Source organism: Eimeria acervulina, genomic scaffold (assembly GCF_000499425.1).
Source record: "Eimeria acervulina Houghton genomic scaffold, Eah_scaff33, whole genome shotgun sequence".
NCBI classification, from domain to species: domain Eukaryota; phylum Apicomplexa; class Conoidasida; order Eucoccidiorida; family Eimeriidae; genus Eimeria; species Eimeria acervulina.
Genome location: NW_013549878.1, coordinates 86,464 through 109,412, shown reverse-complemented (window position 1 = coordinate 109,412; position 22,949 = coordinate 86,464). Strand labels below are relative to the sequence as shown.

The following is a 22,949-nucleotide window of genomic DNA, read 5'->3' as shown; positions in this document are numbered from 1 at the left end:
TATATATATATAGTATACACATACATACGCATAAAGAGAGACAATGTTTGTGTTGCTGTTGCAGCTATTTATTATGCTACTCTTTGCTGCTGCAAGAGCAGCAGCAAACTGTCTCCTCTTGTACAGCTGCAGCGAGAGAGCATATCTGCTGTCTCTACTTTATATTTTTATTCTAATACATGTTTAATATTTAAAATAATCAATATATAATGATACTACTGATATATATATATATACTCGTATATATAATTTGTTTATTTACTAATATATACAGAGATATATGCAGCAAACAAAGAAATTCAACTACCCTCCGATATGCATCTACTGTTTTATTTGCATGCATTAATTGTTTCTATTTGCATGCATTAATTGTTTCTATTTGCATGCATTGAATAAAAATAAATTATTTTTATTTGCATGCATTTGTTGTTTTATTTGCTTCTCTCTTTGGCTTGCCTCTGTTGCTTCTTATTGCATGCAAGAATAATATTTATTATTTAGATAGAGTAAAAGTATCTTTTGTAATTAACATAAAAGAATAACATAGTGTACATATATAATACATGATCTAATTATTATATTATGTGGATAAAATAAACAAAACATATTATTTAAATAAAAGAAATAAAATATATTATTTAAATAACAGCAAGATAATATAATATGTGAATAAAAGAATAGTATATAAGGATAAAAGAATAATAAATATATTATTTGAATAAGAGATATAAAATATTGTAATTAAATAAAGAACGTTAAATATATTATTTGAATAAAAGAATAGCATATATTATTATATTATTTAAATAAAAGAGCAGTAAATATATTATTTGAATAAAAGAAATGAAGCATATTACTTAAATAAAATAAAATATAGTATTTAAATAAAAGAATAGTATATATATAAATAAGTTGAGTAAAAGAATTAAAATATTCTATTTGAATAAACGATATATAATATTTAAATAAAAGCATAGCAAATGTATTATTTAAATAATAGAAACAAGATATAAGATGTGAATGAAAGATGTAAAACATATTAATATTTTAAATAAATGAGACGAAACATATTATATAAAATTAAAAAAATCAAGGTATTTGAATAAAATAAGTAAAACATAATATATATAAAATAAAAAACAAAGTTGTTTGAATAAAGAAAGCAAATTATATTATATATTACATGAAAAAAAATATTTGAATAAAGTAAGTAAAACAAATAATATGATAAAAATAAAAGAGCAAAGTTATTTGAATAAAGTAAGTAAAACAAATAAAATAAAATAGAACAAAAGAGCAAAGTTATTTGAATAAAGTAAGTAAAACAAATAAAATAAAACAGCAAAACAATTTGAATAAACTAAGTAAAGCAAATGATATAAAATAAAATAAAACAGCAAAACAATTTGAATAAAGTAAGTAAAACAAATAAAATAAAATAGAACAAAAGAGCAAAGTTATTTGAATAAAGTAAGTAAAACAAATAAAATAAAACAGCAAAACAATTTGAATAAAGTAAGTAGAGCAAATGATATAAAATAAAATAAAAGAGCAAAGTTATTTGAACAAAGTAAGTAAAACAAATAAAATAAAAGAGCAAAGTTATTTGAATAGAGTAAGTAAAGCAAATGATATAAAACAAAAGAAAAGAGTTAGTTAATAAGTTAGCTCGGCTCTTTCATTTTTAAGTAGAGAGGCCTCTTCGAAATATTTGGAGGTGCAGGGCCCGTGTCTGCATTCCAAATGCAAATACTTCGATCCCAGCTAGTTGAAGCAACAATACCTTTATTAAATACACTCCAGTCTAATCCTAAAACAAACTCTCTGTGGTGCTCGTAGCTTGCATGCAAACGCATGCCGTTTACTACACCTTCATATGTATTCAACTTCCTCCTGCTGTTCATATTACTGCTGCTGCTGCTGCTGCTGCTGCTGCTGCTGCTCGGGGTGCTGCTGCTCGTGATGCTGCTGGGGGTGCTGCTGGTGCTCCCGCTGCTGCTGCTACCTCCACCGCTTCCACTGCTGCTGCTCCCTCTCACGCTGCTGCTGCTGCTGCTGCTGCTGCTGCTGCTGCTGCTGCTGCTGTGTTGCTGCTGAGGAAGAGTTATATTTTCATTAATATCCCAGATGTTTACTTGCATATCATAAGAACACGTAGCAAACCTCCAAGGATGAAAAGGATGTGAAACTACACGCCTAACAGCTAGCTGATGAGCTTGAATAGAATATATACGACTAGATGCAGCAGCAGCAGCAGCAGCAGCAGGTGCAGCAGCAGCAGCAGCAGTAGCTTTGGGGGTATCGGCTTTGCGGAGATCCCATAGAGCTACTGTGCCGTCTGCTGCTCCTGTTAGAAGAAGCCAGGGCTGATGCTTCATCCAATCAACGGAAAGTGCTTCGCATAGATGTGCATGTACACCCCAAGCAGGCTGAGGTGTACATACACCTGAAGTAGGCCTCTGACGAAGATCATGTATAAGAAGCCGTCCATCAGCACCAACAGAAGCAACAAGTGCAGCATCTTGAGGTGCACTGCAGCAGAAGCAAGAAGCAGCATTTAAACTATGTCTAAGAGCTATCAAAGGAGACAGACTATGCTGTAAGGCCCACACAAAAATAAAGCTGTCTAAGCCTGCAGACAGCAGCAACTGTTTATTCATACAACTCCAATTCAGAGTTGTAATATCTCGGCTGTGTGCCTTTACTTCTTGCACAGCCTCTCCTCCATAACACCCTCCTGCTGCTGCTGCTGCTCCTGCTGCTGCTGCTGCAGTATCTGAATCCTGTAAGCGCCATACAGTTATGCTGCGCCCACAACCTCCGCTAACGAGCGTCTCTGCGTTTAGCTCTGACCAGGCTATATCATTAATTGGTTCTTTATGAGGCAGCAAAGCAACCCTTTGGGGCTGCACAACGCATGCAGCCGCTGCTTGTTCCTCTGGTGCTGCTGCTCCTGCTGCTGCAGGGGGAGGAGGAGGAGAGGGAGGTGATGGCTGCAGTTTAAATACCTCAACTGCACCTGGGCCAGCCATTCCAAAGAGATTAGCTGAAGCAACAGCAATAAGCGATACGTCGAAGGGAGAGAAGCAACAAGCCTGTCCGCAGTACTGCAGACGGCTCATCTGCACAACTCCCCCACTTGATGGCCTCATGATGCCTTATATCTCTGAATTTTCTTCTTCTTTTCAAGCCCTCTTCATCAACAGCAGCAATAAAACTAATGTTATAATGATCATATGCTCCTACACCCAACCCTGCTTCAAAGCAAAAGAAAAAGAGAAGCAGCAGCTGTGTTTGAGAGAAAGATTAAAAAAATATATCAACACCCTAATATTATATATATACATAAATATAAAATGTATACTACTTATTTAGAATACATATGCTGAGGGAGCTGCTGCACTTTGAAGCCCTGAATGAAGACCAGCAACAAACTGCAAAGTTTAAATGTTATTATTTACTGAAAATCTGTTGTTATAAACAAATAAATGTATTTATTCGTAGAAAAAAAGATAAAAGCTGTCTCTATTAAAACTCTATTCACGTCTCCCTCGCCGCCTCTGTCATCGTGAAGTGTCTATACAGCTGGTTCTTCACCCTGGTTCTGCTTTAATTTAGATGAAAATGTTGTGAATATTATTAATATTATTATTAATATTATTAATATATTAAAATTCAAAATATTATGAGGAGAAGACCCAAGAAGATTGAAGACAAATATTAAAGGAAATCCGCAGAGCGCCGTCTGTCTTCAGCAGCCCCAGCAGCCTCTGTGTATAATATTCTTCTGTTTCTTTTCTTTAGAAGAAATAATATATATTTAATGTAAATAAAATTGTTTAAGGAATTAAATGCATTTGCCTTATTCTTCATGCGTTCTTCTGCAGCGATAGATATATATATTATATATAATGAAGCGCCGAGGTGGATATACACCGCAGCAAGGCAAACTGTCTCATTCTTGAATAAACATTCAATGCATATGATGAGAGTTTATTATTATTTGTTTATACAGATTCAGCAATGTTGACAGAGACGCTCTTCTGAGGACGGCCCTCAACGGGTAGAAGATGCATTTATTTGCTCTCTATTCTTTTTTTTTTGGTTTATCTGTTACGGTTTGTAGGATGGTATAGTGAGGTCTACGTACAGATTAACATGCATATAAGGTGTCTACTGAGTCCGCAGTGTATGTTCAAGAACTGCATACAAACCCCCATCTGAAGGATGTTGATCTGCACGCTTGCATATGGGATTGCGTTGTAGTAGGGCTTCTAGAAAGGTGTGTTGCAAAGTCTAAGAGGTATCCAGCACAAGATCGGCACTTTTTTATCGGCATCTTCCTTATTAAAAGGGGAGAAATGATAGTGGTGGCTCTACCTAGGCACGGAAACGATAATGATGGGTGTATATATATATATATATATGTATATATATATATATATATATGCATATACATATATATATATACATGCATGCGTATAAATAGGCATATATATAAATCTTCCACGGCTATAATCTTTGTGAAGGCTTCTCGAGATGTTTTGCTGTGCAGGTTTATGTCACGCTCTGCAAAGGAGGTGAATATCTCATAATAATGAGAATATATATAAGGGAAGCAATGTGCAGCACAGTGCATCAACTATAGAACGCCAATTGTGCACTTGGAGTCTCTATATCAATGAAACATGGAAGGACTTCCCTTGAAAGAAGCCATTCATGACTGGCTGAGCTGCAGATACAAAACTATGCTATATAGAAGGTAAAGCCGGCGAAGATAATGGAGTACTTGCGCATCAATCAAAGAAAGAAAAGCCGCGTCAACCGCCCTAAATGACGAGGAAAAAATGAGTTTGAAAAGGACCCATGTATAGGCGCTATGAATATTGAGACTCTGAATGGCAGCTCATCTCTGATAAAGACAAAATGCAAGAACATAGGGCAGCCCGCGATTCCTACAGTCAGAAAGCCCATAGGGGGATCATCATGAGCGGTGGATTTGCTTCTTCTGTAATAAACAAGGTCGCATACTTCGAGATTACAGGCGGGTAGAAAGTGATACGAAGGTGGATTATGAAGGAATATAGTAATACACTAATGCGGGTTAACAAGAAGGAGACAGTTTCCAGCTGATCAAACAAACGAAAAAGAACAAAAATGAATAGTTCCCCCACGTAACCTGCGGCGCATAGATGGCGCTGAAAAAGACGAGTCCAGCACCTGCAGATCCGCCTCTAGTTAACTCTGTGCCAACTTAAGCTTTTCGTAATGCTCAGGAGTTGGTAGCTGCGGCTCGACTTAAATCTTCGCCAACTTAAGTTTTTCTTAATGATCAGGAGTTGTTGGCCTTCCCTCTCACAGGCTACGAAGTGGACATAATATCTGAAGGTATAAAGATGAAGTGTAATCCCCTTCTCTCTTGGTTCGCGCAGCCTGAGAGACAATGCTTCGCTGATGGCAAGCAAAAGACGAGAATCGGCAAAGCTGTAGGATTACAACGAAAGAGTAGAAGTGAAGCATTCTATCATGGTACTGGCCTTCTACTTTGGATAGCATTAGCAGGATAGCAAATACAATCCAAGACATGCGCAGGGTGACTCGCCGGGCTGTCGCCTGCATGTCCTCCAGACTACCCTTCTAAGGTCTATGCGCCTGAAAGCACCCACGAGGAATGAGAAAGCTCTATTTCCAGCTCTTCGAGATCACTTAAATCTTTTGTGGTAGAAGGGGTGAAATCAATGTCCCAAAAAGAATGATCAGGGAGGTACAAACGCAAGCCAGAGGCGCTGCAGGAAACGGCGGAGAGCGCATGCACACCTTCACAGAGAGGGAGTATGCAGCTTCTGTCTTTGCTATCATCTCAAACAGCATAGGCTGTTTTGTGCCTGGAGGCCCAAGTGAAGATAAGGATGGGTGCATAGGGAAATAGGAAGACAGCCGCGAGAGGGGCCGGAACACCGAACGCCGGGGAAGAAAAGAAGAATGACGAAGGCAACAAGGTAGATACAAAAGCACATGAATTAATATAGCCTCACTCTAGAGTAGCTTAGCTGCATGCAAGACTCAAGCACTTCGTGAAGCAACAAAAACGCCAAGTATCCATGGACAGAAAGAGAGGAGAGCACGCTTATGAAGATACGCTTGGGGCGCTTTCCTATAACCTCCGGATCTTCTTAGTCTCAATAACGATTTGCATCAGGCTATAACCTTCACTACACTACGGCCTCAAGATTTGCTTGGCCTTTCAGTGCCTGATCACAGAGTCCGAAGCCATTTGCAACCCTCATACGCAAGGACCTGCAAAGAGGCATATGCAAGCCCAAAGCAGCTTGCGCCTGCCTTGTGTCAGCGGAGTCTTTTGCAGACACTGTCTCAATAGCACTTGATAGATATAATTATAACAGACTCCTCAACGGTGCATTTTCAAAACATTGGGTGAGAGACATTGCCTTGGATGCCTCGACACCGCATGCCAAGATACGCCTAGAAAAAGAATACCAACAGTTGCATTGTGTTTCCACCTCCACGTTGCAGTTGTGCTTACTAATTTTATGCCTTTGATACTCTAGAAAAGCTACATCTTTGCGATGTAAATGAGCTAAAAGCAATCATAGAAGGCAATCGCTTTTTCTTCGCTCTGTCCAGAACTAAGATCCCTGTTGCAATTGTTGCAATTCGAAGAGCTTTATACCCTAAGCTGCAGATGGTGTGTGCAGATTCTTCACTTTGTGGCTGCGAATATTTTAGGAGTTAGGCGTTAGTTATGGCAACGGCATCTGTAGGGAAAATTTGTCGCTTCCGTTTATCTGCACTGAGATGTTCACTGAGACACGCTCTGGTGGTTAGCGGTAAGCAAATAGAAAAGAATGCTGCCGTTGGCTTGATGTGTGCATGCAGATATTTGTATTATTCAAATGCGGCCAACAGTGACACACACTAGCTGCCTGCTGAAGCTTCCTTCAGGTTCTTTTCAGAAGATGTATCAGAGAGTGTTGCAGCGTGCTGAGTCTTGGAGCTCAGCAGATTCCCCCGTATTGAATGCTAGCAGATAAGCATGCGCTTAGAAACTCTAACAGATAAGTTTTCACGTAGAAGCCTGATGGGGCTACTGCATAGTTTAGAGCGAGGAGAAGAGGGCTTTGAAATATTTTTAGAAGATATCAGGGAGAGAGACTCGCATTAGCCTTCGGCTTGTTCGTAGATGGAGACACTCAGCTTTACTTGTGATTCTTTTGCCAGCCTTATGTGCTTTTCTTTTTACACTGACGTACGCATAATATGATTGTGCAACGGCCACAGGAGAGCATTTTAAGCATGCTTGTACAGCAGGGCTGAGCGTGCTGAGGAAAACAGAATAAAAGAATAGCAGCATCTTCCGAAGCCTACATCTTATAGGCACATTATTATTATTATTAGTCAGAAGAGAGAAGTATAGAAGCAGAGGAGAAGGTTAATAGTTTTATTTCGGAATGAAGCAGCGGGAATAGCGACGAGATAACAACTTGGCCTTTGGAGAGGTGTAAGCATCTACCCCTATTGATGTACCCTCACTTATTTTGTTTTAAGAAGAATAAACGAATTTATTCAAAAGGTTTTCTTCTTGTGCAGACAGAAGCATCTGTTCTGTCTACTTAGGCGCGAGGCTGCCGTTGCAGCTACGTGCAGCAGAGGGCGTATGCGATCTCTATCTCGTCGTCTGCGTTTAATCACGTTTCATTTTCAAAGAAAAAGGTTTTTATTTGCAATTTCAATTGAAACAAAGGAGATAAAGAGGCGCTTCTGCTGCTCGCGCTAAACCTGCAGCAGATCGCAGACGCAGCCTGAGCCGCAGCAGCCCGGGTCTAACCCCCGACGGCGGCGTTTGAATTTTCGCACCATCTTGTGGATAATAATGGAATACTAGTTTTTTAATTTATTCCGAATTCAATGAATTCAAAATTTTCTCTTCAATAGACCCTCGGCAGCTCCGCTCTGCATGTTAGCAATCGCTGGGCCGCCACAGCGGCGAGGCAGGTCCAGCCAGCGGCAGCCTACAGCTTGCTGCTCTCCCTAGAGCTAAAAAAAGGTTTTTTCTCTTTATTTCAATTATTTAATCTTTTGTCTTCCATATTTTGACCCCAAAGTCGATGTTCCAAGGGCTAGAGGGCCCCACCCTCCCCCTTGGCTTGCCGCTGCGCACAATCGATGCTCGCTGCAGCAGCAGAACAGCAGCTACGATGTTCTCCGAGGCTTTCCTTTGCCTCAGAGATGACTGAAAGAGAACAGCAAAGGGTACCGACAGCGTTGCAGGGGCCCCTACAGGGGCCCCCTGCTCTCTCTGCTGCTGAAACCGATGCTGCAGCACATGTCGGCAGCGGACTCACAGAAGCTCAGTCAGCACACGAGCCAGTGGTCTTAAACACAGCTCCATTTGGAGAATGGATTTCGTTTAGAGGGGCAAAAACCAATAGCAGCAGCAGCTGCTGCAGCAACAGCAGCACAAGCAGCTGCAGCAACAGCAGCAGCAGCAGCAGTAGCAGCAGTAGCAGCAACAGTAGCAGCAGCAACAGTAGTGGCAGCAGCAGCAGTAGTAGTAGAAGCAACAACAACACCGCCTGCATGGTGCACCAAGTGCCTGCACGGCGATGCAAAAGTGCTGCACTTTACCTCCACGATCTCCCATGTGTGCAGCAGCAGCAGCAGCAGCAGCAGCAGGACCGAGGGGTCCGAAAATGTGACAAGCTGAACCCTCATGCTTCTGCACCTGCTGCTGCTGTCTCTGCTGCTGTTGACTCTGCTGCTGGAGCCGCCACGAGAACAGTTGGGCTTTCCAGAGGCTTTGTGGAATATAGCAGCAGCCGCAACAGCAGCAGCAGCAACGGCAACAGCAACAACAGCAACAACAACAGCAGCAGCAACATCAGCAGCACAACAAGCAACCTGCAGCTAGAGAGCCCTGCTGCCTCTTCAGCAGCACCTCGTCAGGGATGCGCACGGCCGATGCCAGTGCTGCGGCAACAGCCGCAGCTCCTTTGCCTCTCAGAAACAGCAGCAGCAGCAGCTGCCGCTGCAGCAGCAGCAGGTGCAGATGTCACCGCCGCAGCTGCAAGGCCGTGGAGACAGAAAGAAACACGCTCCTCCTACTCCTACCCAGCGGCAGCAGCAGCAGCAGCAGCAAACGAAGAGGCAACGGGTCCCGTCAACTCTGGGCCTATGAATGGATTCGCAGGTGCTGCTGCATTCGCACGCCATGTTATTCCTTTGAGGGTGAAGGCCCCATCAGCAGCACAGCCAGAAGCAGCAGCAGCAGCAGCATCAGGGTCTAGAGGCCGCTCTTTTGCTTCATTCAGCAGCTCTGCATTGGGTGGAGTATCGTCGTTAGCTAGACACGCCAGCAGCAAGGCGCCTCTTCTGCTGCAGAGCAGCAAAAGCATTGCAGCTGCGGCAGCAAAGAAAGCTGCCGCAGTGGCAGCAGCAGCAGCAGCAGCTGCTGCTGCTGCTGCTGCAGTTGTTGGGGAAGCACCTGTGGAAGAGCCTCGCACGCACGCAGAAGTACCCCGCGGGCGCTGCAGCAGGAGCAGCAGCAGAAGCAGCAGCAGCAGCAGCAGGAGTAGCAGCAACAGCAGCAGCAGCAGGAGCAGCAGTAACGAATGCAGCAGCCGCATGGGCCGCGGTTCTGCTGCTGAGAATTCATTCTCAGAGCTGTTCGCTGCTACGCCTATTTCCTGTATATCATCGTTGAATCCGCTATCTCCCACAGCGTCAGCGGCATCATCATCAGCAGCATCATCATCGTCAGCAGCAGCAGCAGCAGCTGGTGCTGCTGTCCCTGTCTCCCCGTTCCAATTTGCTGCTGTTGCTGCGCATGGCGCCTCTCGCCCTCTATTTTCTTCTTCTGCTGCTGGAAATCGAACCCGTACGGGCTCCATTGCAGGGTCTGACGTAGAGGACCTTGGGCTGCGGCTGCCTCCTTCTCCAAGGAGCTTGAGGCTCAGTGAGAGCATGAAGCAGCGAGCTAGTGCTGCTGCGGCTGCTGCTGCTGCTATTGCTGCACCTTCTGCTCCTTCTGCTGACATGTACGGGGATGGGCCTTTCGCCTCTTCTGCTGCTGCTGCTGCTCCTCGAAGATCTTCGCTAACGGATGCACCGCTGCAGCTCGCGCAGCCGCAGGCGCAGCAGCAGAAGCAGCAACAGCAGCAGCAGCAACGGACGCTGGCTGAGATGCTGCCGGTGATATCTTCTCCTTCTTACGCCTTTCTTGAGGCGCAGAGTCTCGGCGCTCTTCTTTCTCTTCCCTCTCCGAGTGAAACAACTCTCAAAGTAGGTCCACCCTAAGAGCTCACAAACGCTTGCTGCTGGTGTTGCTGCTGCTGTTGCTGCTGCCGATGTGCTGCTGCTGATTTGCCGCTGTTCCTGTGGCTGCGCTGCTTATGTTGCTTCGTTGCTGCTGCGCGCTTGAAGCAGCAATATTCTCTGTCTGCTTTTTGATGCCTGTGGATCTGGAGCAGCAGCAGTATCACTGATGCCGCCTTCAGCAGTGCTGAGGCAGCTACAGCAGCAGCAGCAGCAGAATCCTATAACATCATACATCTTTATTGCATGCGTTTTGTTTGTTTGTTAGATGCGGGTGTGGCGGTTTAAGGGTTTGCTGCCTCCGCGCTGGCTAGAGGAGGATTTGCTGCTGCATCAAAACTTGCTGCTGTTCTGCAGCAGCACGGAGCCGCTAGAAGTGTCTTTGTTAGTACCTCTTGCTTCTATTGCCTCTGCCTGGGCTGTAGATGGCAGGGGAAAGATATCTGCTGCTGCTGCTTGTAAAGGAAAGGCGCCCTATCGCATGAAGCTCGTGGCCTCAGCAGCAGCAGCAGCAGCAGCAGCAAACCCACAGGGAGGAGGGTCAACGAAAAAGCATAAGGCAGCCAGAACTATTCTCTTCGGATTACAGAGCGCAACAGAAAGAGATGCGCTCCTCAAACACATCTTGTACTTGGCAGACAAATGGAGGTGAGAGGCACACCAGCAGCAGCAACAGCAGCAACAGCAACAGCCGCAGCAGCAGCAGCAGGATTAGGAGTAGTACTACTATTAGTATTAGCGGTATTGTAGAGTCAAGAGCAGCAGCAGCCTAGGCCCTAGCAGCAGATATAGGTGCATCGGCTTCAGCAACACGAGGCAGCAGCATTGTGAGCAACAGCAACAGCAGCAACAGCAGCAACAGCAGCAGCAGCCCTGTTAGTCCTAGTGTATCTCCGTTGCATTGGTTTATTAGATCAATTTGAATATTTGAAAAAGACAAATGCAAGAACAGAGACGATTAAAGATTGCTGTTTTGCTGCTGCGCAGGTCCCGCCCTTCAGTGCCGGACTTCCTATATCGGCCTCCTTGTCAGCAGCAGCTGCTGCTGCTGCATCAGCAGCTGCATGCAGCAACGCGGAGTTTGCTGCTGCTGCAGGTGGCTGCAGTGGTGAAGGAAGCCTTGAGACGTTGGGCCCGCGAGTTCTTAGGGAAGCTGAGAGCGATAGCAGCAGCAGATTCTGCTGCAACGAAGCAGCAAATAGCACAGAGATGCCGCGGAGCTTTGCTGCTACAGCAATGGGTTAGGCTTAGGAGGCGGGAGGACTCGGGGTGGGCTATGCAGCGGCTGCGAATGCATGCGCTGCTGCAGCAGCAGCAGCAGCAGACAGCAGCAGTTGTTGCTGCTATGGCGTCAGGGCACTTGGAGCTCGCCTCAAATCACCTGCAAGTCGCGCAGCAGCAACTCAAGTATGCTCTTAACCGTCTCTTTGAGAGGCGGCTGCATGCAGCCTTCTTGAAGTTACGTATGCTGCGCATTGTTAAGACAGCGCAGCAGCAGACTGAGCAGGGAAGAGCAGCACAGCTTTGCTGGTGCATGCAGAAGCAGCAAAACAAAGTGCTTCATGGGGCCTTTGTTCACTTACGAAGATTCCTGCTGCAGCGACAGCAGCAGCAACGAGCGCTGCAGCAGCTGCTGCAGCACATGCGCCTGCGGCGCCTCAAGTGGGGATGGCAGCGGCTGGTATGGTTTGCAGCAGCTAGCCATCTATCTAACCAAGCAAAAAGACAGCAAGCTATTTTCCTTGTCTCCCTCTGCATCCGCGCTCGCATGCGCAGCTCGCTGAGGCAGCTTCAACGCCACGCTGCAGCAGCAAACACTCAGGAGAAACTCCGCATCTGCAGCAACATGCAGCAAGTGAGCAGCTAGCTAGTGGCTAGCTAGCCATCTAGCTGTACATGCAGCCCTTGCAGCACATAAGCGACAGAAAAAAGAAGGCAGGCGGCTGCAGCTAGCTAGCTAGCTAGCTAGCTAGCTAGCTAGCTATCTAGGTATCTGGGTAGCTAAGCTAAGGCTTTCTGGTGAGTATATGAGTGCATGCGATGTGCAGGTGAACGAACGGCTGCTGGTGTCGATGCGACAAGTGCCGCAGCAGCGAGCAGTAATGCTGCTGGCTGCTGCGCTGCAGCAGATGCTGCATGCAAGGCTCTCGTGGGCCGTACACAGGTGGGCAGCAGCAATCAGGGATTGCAAGCAGCGCGCAAGAGCAGCGCTGCTGCTGCTGCTGCTGCTGCAAGTGAAGCGGCATCGCCTCATGTCTGCCGCCTTCAGCTGCCTCCAGAGACACGTCCAAGACGATCGCGAATTGTGCAGACAAAAGGCAAGAGCTTAGGGTTTAGGGTTTAGGGTTTAGGGTGTAGGGCTTGGCATTTAAGGTTTAGGGTATCCCAGGATCCTCTCTCCCTTCAGCAGCAGTCTTGTGGACGCGCCTTAGCGTCTGCCGCTGCTGCTTCTTATGCTGCTGCTGCTGCTACTGCTGCTGCTGCTACTGCTGCTACTGCCACGGCTGCTACTGATATTGCTGCTTCTGCTGGTGGTGGTGTGTGCTTCAGATGAGAGCTGCGTGGCTGCTTGGTTTGCTTTTAAAGGAGCAGCAGTTGCAACGCTTACGATTCGCGTGGCTCTGCATGCAGCGGCCTCAGCCTGAAGGCAGCAGCAAAAAAGCAGCGCGCCAATTGGCATGCGTCATAGAGAAGGCTCAGTAGGTCTTTTCTTGCATTTGTGTCTTGCAGCTAGATTGCTTCTCTAAAAGTAATTGAATAATATAGTATATACTTACAAAGCAAGACAGTATTAATCCAAGAACAAACCGAAAGAAACAACAGAAAGCACATAGTGCTCAAGGAAAATGCAGCTTTACTCATTCGTGCTGCTGTGACTGCTGCTGCTGTTGCTGCTGCTGCTCTTCCTGCTGCTGTTGTTGCTGCTGCTGCTGCAGGTTCCGCCAAGTTCGCGACGCCTTCGCGAAGCTCCTGCAGCTGCAGATCACAGGCCAGACGATGCGGTGAGGTCCCTTGGGTGGCTTTTTCGTTTGTGTAACAGAGGGCTTTTGCCTAAACAAAATAAAGAATTTAGTGCTGCTAAGTGTCTATTCCTGTGATACTCAGCGCTGCTGCTGCTGCTGCTTGCTGCCGCTTGCTGCCTGATGCAGCTGTAGCTGCAGGTGTTGCTGCGGGGGCTGCTGCAGTATACAACATTTTGTATATTTTGTTGAGTTGTGCTGCTCCCTGATGTCTTTGCAATGCAGATCCTTCCTAAGGCTGCAGATGCTGCTGCAGCTGGGGACGCGGCTGAGATTACAGATTCTAAAGCAGCAGGCTTTGGGCTTCTCTGCCTTGCGGTCTCACGCTGCTGCACTTGCTGCATGCAGTGTAACAGCTGCAGCAGCAGCAGCAGAAGCAGCGGCAGCCGCTGGTGCTTCAGCAACGCAGCAATCCGTCTGTACGGGCCCCAGCGCTTTCGAAGGGGGCTTACCTTGCAGGGTCTCAGCAGCAGCAGCAGCAGCAGCATCCGCTAGGCTGCAGGAGCTGCTAGACGTCTCCACCGACTTAATTGGAAGCCACCAGGAACGCACTTTGAGTCCTGAGGCATCTTCATACGACAAGCCATTCATATATCTGCCTCCACCTATTGTTTCTCGCGGAGGCGCAGCAGCAGCTGCAGCTGCAGCTGCTGCTGCCGCTGCCACTTCAGGTGTAGCGGATATGTACGGATTGCGCTCATCCCCCACTTCGCTGCAGAGCCACGAGAAGCGCGAGGATGTTAAAGGTTTTCTACAGCAGCAACAGCAGCAGCAGCAGCAGCAACAGCAGCAGCAGCAGCAGCCAACGCTACTGCAGCAAAGTTCATCATCTGGGCCCCGCGTTGGGTACGGAGTGGCGGCGAGCAGGGAATGTCGTGCTGATGAAGGAATGAATAGCTTTTGTTTAAATTCATCTCCTGTATCTCCTGTTTCTTTGCCGCTTGGCTTCAGCAGCAGCAGCGCGCACAACAGCCCCAGCCGCACCCCCAAGACCCGCCTAGTGCAGCCGTCGCTTATCTTGACGCAGGACCGCAGCTGCAGCAGCAGCAGCAACAACAACAACAACAACAACAACAGCAGCAACGACTTCTTTATCAGCTCAAAAGTCTCAGACTTAACGGATTACGCTGCACACGAAGCAGGTGAGTGCAGCAACCGGCATAATGCCTCGTGGCTGCCCCAATGGCTTTAAGAAAACCGCCGCTGCTGCTCTTGTTGCTGCTGCTACTGCTGCTGATGCTACTGCTGATGCTGCTGCTGCAGAGATGGACGCACTTGTTCAGAGGCTGCAGCAGGCAGAGCATTCCCTTCAGCATGACTTGGGTCCTGCAGCAGCTACTGCTTTCTCCCCACCTCCTTCTGGGGGGCAGTGGGCGCAGCAGCAGCCAAGACCTAATGCTGTGCATGCCGTGCGAAGCCGACCACCTGCAGCAGCATCTGCTGCTGCTGGTGCTGCTGCTGTCAATACGCATGAAGAGGTGCTTCTTTCTGCGGGTTCTAGTGGAGGCCCTCAAGTGCCTTGGTATACCTCCTGCCCCACAGCAGTAGATGAGCCCCTCTCTCCATACACCCCTCCCTACCGCGGCTGCTGTACAATGGCGTTTCCACCTCAAGAATAATATAATCCTTTTGTCTCTTTAGTCTCTTCATTTGAGACCTAAACTGAACGTTTAGAGTTCATGATTTCAGTTCTGCATGCCATCAGCAAACAACAACAAAAACAACAATAGCAATAACAACAACAACAATAATAATAATAATAGTAAAAAAATAATAACAATAACAATAGTAACAGTAATAATAATAATAATAATATCCGCTTCCTAAAGCATAGTCTCATTAATATACGCAGCAGAAGAACTGCTGCACTTGTGGGGCTTCTCTTCCCACCCTCCAGCTTAAATGCGCCCACTAATCAGTTACTGTTTGGAGTTTAGGTGTGTTTGTGTGTAGCCGCGCATCCTCTCCATCCTCTCGCCGCCAGCCCCTCCACTCACACTATCTATATACATGCTGATATATATAGATATTCAACGAAGTATATTATATATATATGCATATATATATGCATCTGTAAACATATGTATGCATGTATACACGCATGTACCTTCATGCATTATACATACTTCGTTGGACTATCGATATTCCCATCTGGGGCAGATGGGAGCAGCGAACGACGCGGCAGAGAAATTTAGAGAAATTTATTTGCATCTCTAAGGGGTTTTTGTGTATAAAATGCATCTGCAGAGGCTCAGCTGTACATGCATATATATATAGTTATAGATATGTACACATATATATAGTGTATATTGTATTATACTTCATGAGAAAGCACCTAATTAGCGAGCATATGCATTGCCTTTAAAGCTTTAACATCTGTCCGAAATAAAATACAAGATACCCTGCTGCTGTTGCAGCTGCTGCTGCTGTTGTTACTGCACCTGCTGCTGCAGCTGCTGTTGCAGCTGCTGCTGCAGCTGCAGGAAAAGCACCCTCCCCCTTTCATTTCGAAAGGAGGTGAGTGGGAGTTGTGGGCGGTGTACGTTCACCCCAGTGTACAGCGGCCCCACAGAAGCTATCTCGTAGCGACTAGAAGGCAGAGGCTTTTGCTGTTTGCTGCTGTTCATCTGCAGCAGGAGCAGCGTCCAAGAACAGAGCAGCTCATCACAAATACCGCAGTAAGAGCTCTCATCGCCCATTGTGAGATCCCTTGCATTGGAGTGTACGCACACCTAAACAGCAGCAATTCATATCTTCTGTTTTTTCTTTGGCCGCTATCCGTAGCGACTGCATCCCCGCAAAGAAGAACTTGAATCGTCATTGAATTAAATAATAAAACTTCATTTCAATTGTAGCCTTTTAATTTATTATTCGTAGTTCGGGCAGCAGGTCTGCGGCAAACTCGCTAGCTAACGGAGAATCCGACGCACACAGCTGCTGCTACTGCTGTGGCTGCTGCTGATGCAGCTGCTGTGTCTCGTATTACTGCTATTCCTCCCGCTCCTCTTGTTGCTACTGCTGTTGCCTCTTCTGGTTCCGGTGCTTTCTTGCTGCAGCGTCTCCTGTTGCCGCCACTTCCCCTGCTGCGTCTGTTGCTGGTGGTGTTGCTTTCTACTGCTGCATCTGCTGTTGCTGCTGCTTCTCCTGGTGCTTTTCCTGTTGGTTCTTCTTCTTCTGCTGCTGCAGCTGCATTTGTGTTGCTTCTTGCATGGTAGTTTTAAGGTTGCTGAGCCCCATGCCTGTGAGCCGGATGCTGCGCTTATAGGCTTTGTTACAGAAGGTTATTTTCATTGTCTGAGTGCTGGGCCCGAGGTGTTTAGGGGTAAATACAACGTGTAGTTTGAATTGCTGCTGAGGCAGCAGCAGCCCCTTGGTAGGTCTGCAACGGAAGGGGTGACGCGCGTCTACATGAAAATCCAGCTGCTTCGTCTTGCTGCAGTTCAACAGCAGCAGAACCTGCTGCTGCTCCTCACCCACAACGCAGCCAGGGAAATTAAGGGCCCCAGGGGAGATCTCAAGCCGGGGCAGCCGCAGCTCAAAGCGTCCTGCAAGCAACTGATGGTGAAGAGAAGGTAGGCTGAGGAGCTGCGAAGAAGAGCCTCCCCCGTTGCGTGTACACCCCACAACCACAGAATCCGAGACACCGACAGACCCGCCACATGCGCTGCTGCTACTGCTGCTGCTGCCGTTGCCGCTGATGCTGCTTGCTCGTCTCTGCGGAGATAGCGTCCGTGGGGGCCCTGCACCAGTTTGCGGGTCGTTGACTCCTGAGTAGCAGCAGCAGCAGCAGCGGGAGTCAGCGGGGCAGCAGCAGCAGGAGGAAGAAGAGCAGGAGTCTGCACTGCAGCTCAGAAAGGAGGGAGGCGAGCGTGTGCATGCTTTCTTGTTATTTTCGTTTGCTTTTCCTGCTGCGTTTGCTTCTGCAACGATGGCGGTGCGGAGCAGCTGCAGCAGGGAAGCAAAGACACACGGCGCGGTGCCTCTGTCTTGCTTTATGCTGTTGCTGCTGCTGCTGTCTCCTCTTCCTCCTCTTACACTCCGTCGAGACCCCCCCAAGCCGCTAGTGGCCCCTGCAGTCTCTGGGCGGAGACGCGCCACCACTGGCAGTCCTTGAGGCCCCTTTGATTTGCTGAGAGACAACCTCGCTGTTAGAGGGCTTCTTTGTTCATTGAGGGAGGCCTTTGGAGTGTCTCCTTCTGCTGTTGCAGGCAAGGGGCCCATCACAGGCACTCCCAATCTTTCGCCGTCACTGCCGTTGCAGCAGCTGCTGCTGTTCTTGTTGCCGCTGCTGCTGCCGCAGCCGCTGCTGCTGCTGCTGCAGGGGGACTGGGGCTTTGGTGAGGCGTAGTTAGTGTGGCAGAGGGGAGCTTCAAGCCGTGCAACGGAAACTAAGACGTGGAGGTGGAAGGCCATTGGCGTTTGTACTTCGTTTAAATTTTCTAAATGTTGAAACCCAAAGCGAAGTTCGCACGGCTCACTCCGCAGCTTCAGCTGCACTGCAGCAGAGCCGTGGGGGGGCAGCAGCAGCGCAGAAGGCGTCACCTCAATAGCACAGAAGGGGCCCCCCAGACTCTCCTCCTTGGGGCCCCATGGGGCCCCAATAGCCCCCAAAACAACTGAAGGGCTAGACAGGCGGCGACACAGCGCCAGCTGTACAGGCAAAGTGGTGGAGGGGAGGGAACGCTGTTGGGGAGACGACAGGTCAAGCCGATCCCGATCCGGCAACAACGCCAAAGGACCCCACAAAGACACAGGCTTCTCTTTCCAGCTGGCAACTGATGATGCAGAAGCAGCAGCAGCAACTGAAGCAGCAGGAGCAGCAGCACCTTCAGCACTAGCAACAGCGCCAACAGTACCCGAAGCACCATCTGCAGAACCAGCAGGAACAGCAGCAGCAGCAGCAGCAGCAGGAGACTTTACACTGGCCCTCGAGGCGCGGTGAGAAGACGCCGACCGCCGCCGCTTCTGGTGAGGCGCCGTGGCAGTGGGCCGGGGCACTGGTTGCATGTCAGTTAGATGGGGGGTTGAGGAAGAAGCTGTCTGCCCTCGGAGCGTTTCCTGCTGCTGCTGCTGCTGCTGCTGCTGCTGCAGCGCCTGTCGGCGTGGTGTTCGTGTCGGGCTCCGTCGGGCTTCCTTTGAAGCGTCCTTCGGAGCCTCTAAGGGTTGCAATGTCGAAGAGGATGAGGCGGCATTTGCCTTTGCATTTGCGTTGCGGTGTACTCCTTTCCTGTGAAGTACTCGCGAAGGCCGCCCCCCACGCCTGGGCTGATTGCCTCTTTGAAAATTGTTGCAGTCTGCTGCTACGGGGGGTGCGGCGGGCTGCTCTGCCGGTGGATGTGGGGCCTCCAGGGGGGCCTCCTGTAAAGACGGGGTGGTAAACTGCTGCAGCAGGGCTTCCCAGGGAGTGTCTCGGGGGCCCCCACCTCTGAAAGACTCGGGCGCGTCAAAATCTTCTGAGTCAGACGAAAAAACCTGTCGAGCAGCAAGTGAAGGGGCCGCCTCCCCTCTTGCCTCTGTATGGGTTCCATCTGGCGACGAGGCTGGGTTTGCTGCTTGTTCTGGCTGCTCCCGGAACTGCAGCTGCTGCAGCTGCAGCTGCGGAAGCAGCAGCTGCTGTTGTTGCTGCTGCGTGGTGGAGCAGCTAGGGGCGGTGGGGATTATGCGGGTGCTACGACGGGGCGTTGCTGCTGTGCTGAGTCGGCGTTGAGTTGTCGCCGCTTCTTTTGTGCTTTTAGGATTGCTTTCTGATGCAGCGCATGCAGTGCTGCTGCTGCTGCTGCTGCCGTTGCTGAGGCGTAGGGCTGCGTTGCTTTCTCGGGGTGAAGACGAGCGCAACGAAGGCGGAAGGGCAAGGGGTTCGAGGTGTAGCGCCTCTTCTTGGAGCTCCTTAGGAACTCTGCTTGAGGTTAGCTGCAGGGGGGTAGGCGGGGATTTCGGAGGCCCTGGGCCTGCTGCTGCGAAGCAGGAGAGACTGGCCTGAGGCACGAGGAAGCTCATGGCGAGAGGGAGAGCCCCCAAGTTGTTTGCATGCACCGTCAGGCTGCGTTCTTCTCCGTGAAAGACAGCCCCAAAGTCGATACCCTGCAACTCTGAACCCTCTACTGTGAATGCCCAACGAGGGGTGACGCAAGTCGCATGCAGCTGCAGCTGGGCCTCCACTTTCGGTGGAGGCCCCGACCACTGCACAGTCTGCGTCTCGGGGGGCCCCTTGCTCTTGGCAAAAATCCTCTCAGCTTCCCGCTGCTTACACGCAGTGCCCCGGGGGCGGGGGGCCCCCACAGGCCTCTTGCGCTGCCACCCACCAGGCGATACGAGACTGCATCGAGGAGAAGAAGGGGCTTTCAGGGCTCGTTTACAGACGAGCAGCAGAGGGAGGTTAACCTCTCCTGGGGTGTCTGCCTTGAGGTGCACGGCGATGCAGCCGACTTCTGCGGGCTCCAAGACAAGCTGCTGCGGGTGAAAGGAAAGCTGCAGCAGCTGCTGCTTAAGCAAGGTCTTGAGTGAAAGAGAGGCGCCTTGGGCAATTTCAACGTGCACCTTCACGCTGTAAGGACTCGTGTTCGTTATCGGCAGGTGCTGCTGTTGCTGCACTCCCGGAGGAACTGGCGAGAACTGCAGCAAAGAAGGACAAGTAAAACTCAGCAGCGGAGCCCTCCCCTCAACAGGGATTTCCACCTCTCGTCCTCCTGGGCCAACCACCCTCAGCGCCTGTTCAACAGAGGGACCCAAAAGAGGCGGGGCCCCCACGTTTACGCGCAGGGAAAGCCCGGGGGCCAACAAAGGACAAATGATTGGGTCCGGTGAAAGGTGAAGGCCCGTGCCGATCTGAAGGTCTCCTTGATGCCTGTTCAAGACGCGCACCGGCTGCGGTCTCGTGCCTTTGTTCAAAATCGTTAGGGGAATTCGGCGGCGAGATAAAGGAGATAAGTCGCGAAACAATATATGACGGGGTTGGGGCTCCAAGTCCCAAGGAGGCAGTGCATCGCATTCACTTCTTTCGTTTTTAGTCGACACTGAGGTGCTGCAAGTGCTGTAGCAGGCCTGTGCAGGCCCATGGGCAGTACCTTTCTCGCCCAAGTTCCGTGGCTTTTGCTTTAGCCGGAGAGGCGGAGTGAGCCCCAGGTTGCGGGGACCCGCAGAGGTTCCTGCAGCGGTCTCGGTGGCTGTTGCTCTCATGCTGCTGCAGGAGCAAGCAGGCTAAACCTGTTGGAAGGCCAACCCCACACTTACAAAGAGGCAGCTGCAACTCTCATGAAACGCCCATTGGACTGCACTGGAACTCAGGATTTAGTTTGTAACAGCTACGGTTCGGAAGTTCTAAACATGGATACTCGCAAGCAAATCGAGATGGACGAGTAGGCGGGCAACAGGCAGCAATAGGGCTTGCAATATTCGCCTCGTACCTCTCAATATGTTTCACCTGCTATGAAAATGCGTGAGAATTTGAATTTCAATTGCAGTAAGGAGTTTACTACCCGCTGCGGGCTCTTGCTCCTGTATCGCTAATGAGGCAGGGGTCCTCGAGTGACCTTGAGAGTTGGCCGCAGCCGTCGCCAGCGATATTTACCGGGCTTGCAGCAGCTGAACGCCAACCTTTTCAAATTAAAACTCGAAAAAGATTCGTAAAAGAATATTTGAGATAAGGAAAAAGGAGAAAAGGGGAATACACGCGCATGCGAACGGGCTCGACCGAGCACAAGAGTACTGTCATGCTGAACTTGGGGCTGGATTTTTCATCCTTGTCGTCATTTCGAGTCCTTTACAGCCAGTGGAATTACTACTTCGGTTTATTATTCTTAAATAGTTGGTTTAGATGTATTACCAGGGGCCCTTCTCTCGTCGCTAGACCGGGTGCTACCTGTCAATTGCATATTTCACAGAATGCGTCTGTGAAGCCTGGAGGTTGAAGGCTTCGACTGCTCAGTTGTTATAAAATATAGCAGTCGAGAGTATAAAAGAGGATATTTGTTCTCGTCTGAAAAGCTTTTAGATTCGGCGACGACGACGTACCTGACCAGATCTGGCACACATCCTGAAAAGTTTACAAGGTCGAAACGCCTCCGGAAACCCAAATGCATATTTAAAGGGAATTTTAAAGTGAAAGTATGATCTGGGCTTTCTTTCTAACACCTCAGATCCATAGGTTCGGCCTCCATTCTTGAGGAAGGTGGTTGCCGCACGATGAAGTGGCAGTGTGCAGTCCGTCATACCCACGTCACGTTCAACACTGTCTGCCCACTAAAAAGTCAAAATCTGCGGAAATACTGTGCAGAAAAAGAACTGCAGAAGATAGGCGAGTAGTATACGGGTCAATTTAAAATACACTGGATGAAGTAAGGCAGTTATCTGCAATCCCAAGGGATATGCAAGGAGGAAATTCACCTAGTGGGAAGCCTTTGTATGAAAAATCAGAGGCCAGCAACTCGCGAAGCCACTGCTTCCTGCATGCAAGTGTGACAGGTGGTGTAACAAACCGATAGAAACTGCAGTCTCAAGAGAGCGGGCTGCAGACGTCTACACCGCATGCACCCCCCTTAACTGTTTAGGTGCATTCGAGGGAGCATGGAAGATAACGCTAAACACTGTATACACTGTGAATGGTATTTTGGCTCCCTCTATAGCTAAACTGATCTACAAGTGGCGGCATAGCATCCCCAATACAACGCATATTCAAATAACTTTACTTTATATTATTATTGGTGCATTGCTATGTAATTGAGAGGAGTTATTGTTAAGATATTCAAATGCCACCTATTTACGCCAAAAGTGAAAACACAAGCCATGCTGGAGCAGGAGGGTGGGGTGCAATGCTAAACAAGGAGATCATTTGAGTTTCAAGCCAATTGAAGGGGCGTCCACCGCAACGCAGATCGTGAATGGCGCTGAATACACCTCACAAGCCATTGAAACCAGCCGAAGACTGACTGTTCCTTCTTGCCTTGAACATTGTTATTTTGTATGCGTAGCTCCAGAAAACGCACACAATGTATTTTATACATCCTAATCCTGACGCATGCAAGACTTCCAACGAGTCCACGCACTTCGCGCATCAAATGCATTCGATGAATCCAGTTCATGCCAATCAATGTATCCAATATTTTTGATGCGTACAATGCATTAAATACTTTGGTGTTTAAATAATTGAAAGCAGTGAAGGAGGTGTAGTGGATGAGAGCATAGGAATGATTTGCCTCCATGCGATGCGCATTCACTATCAGTATAACACTAATTAGTTTTAATAAGCATATGTGAGTGAGGGAACCACAAGTGGTAGAGCAAAACAATAGTAGCCGCAACGATGAAAATCAGTTGTGACACAAGGCAAGTAAAGCGCGTGTAGGAAGGTTAAGTAGTTGTATTGTGTCCGTTAGAAAAGTAGTTGTGAAATAAGCAAGGATTTCGTATGGAGACGAAGGCAGCTCCAATATATAACGATTATGCAAACAAAAGCGGGTCAGTATACTGCAGAACGAATTTGTGCAGAGAAGCAAGTGGAAGCGAAGCAGGAAGCAGTGTATCGAAACTTCCACTAGTGTATTCTGCTCGTATTCTTCCCCTTCCCCTACATTTCTGCCTTACTTCCTCTCCAAAGTGAGA

General features: G+C 48.4%; 4 protein-coding genes across 4 annotated transcripts; 1 reads left to right on the top strand and 3 right to left on the bottom strand.

Moving 5' to 3' along the window:
* Nucleotides 1–1,664: 1,664 nt before the first annotated feature.
* Nucleotides 1,665–3,032, bottom strand: EAH_00007380 (peroxisome biogenesis factor 7, putative; the record flags this gene model as incomplete). The annotated part of the gene is made up of 1 exon (XM_013395917.1): nucleotides 1,665–3,032. One exon carries the CDS (start codon nucleotides 3,030–3,032, stop codon nucleotides 1,665–1,667), a length of 1,368 nt encoding a protein of 455 aa, XP_013251371.1.
* Nucleotides 3,033–8,247: 5,215 nt separating this feature from the next.
* Nucleotides 8,248–14,971, top strand: EAH_00007370 (hypothetical protein, conserved; the record flags this gene model as incomplete). Its single annotated transcript, XM_013395916.1, has 9 exons — nucleotides 8,248–10,299; nucleotides 10,601–10,980; nucleotides 11,320–12,013; nucleotides 12,381–12,496; nucleotides 12,691–12,712; nucleotides 12,883–13,031; nucleotides 13,269–13,334; nucleotides 13,578–14,494; nucleotides 14,616–14,971. 9 exons carry the CDS (start codon nucleotides 8,248–8,250, stop codon nucleotides 14,969–14,971), a joined length of 4,752 nt encoding a protein of 1,583 aa, XP_013251370.1.
* Nucleotides 14,972–15,784: 813 nt separating this feature from the next.
* On the bottom strand, nucleotides 15,785–16,051 carry EAH_00007360 (hypothetical protein; the record flags this gene model as incomplete). Its single annotated transcript, XM_013395915.1, has 1 exon — nucleotides 15,785–16,051. One exon carries the CDS (start codon nucleotides 16,049–16,051, stop codon nucleotides 15,785–15,787), a length of 267 nt encoding a protein of 88 aa, XP_013251369.1.
* Nucleotides 16,052–16,463: 412 nt separating this feature from the next.
* EAH_00007350 (hypothetical protein, conserved) lies at nucleotides 16,464–20,528 on the bottom strand (the record flags this gene model as incomplete). The annotated part of the gene is made up of 1 exon (XM_013395914.1): nucleotides 16,464–20,528. The coding sequence occupies one exon, from the start codon at nucleotides 20,526–20,528 to the stop codon at nucleotides 16,464–16,466; it is 4,065 nt and encodes a 1,354-aa protein (XP_013251368.1).
* Nucleotides 20,529–22,949: the final 2,421 nt, after the last annotated feature.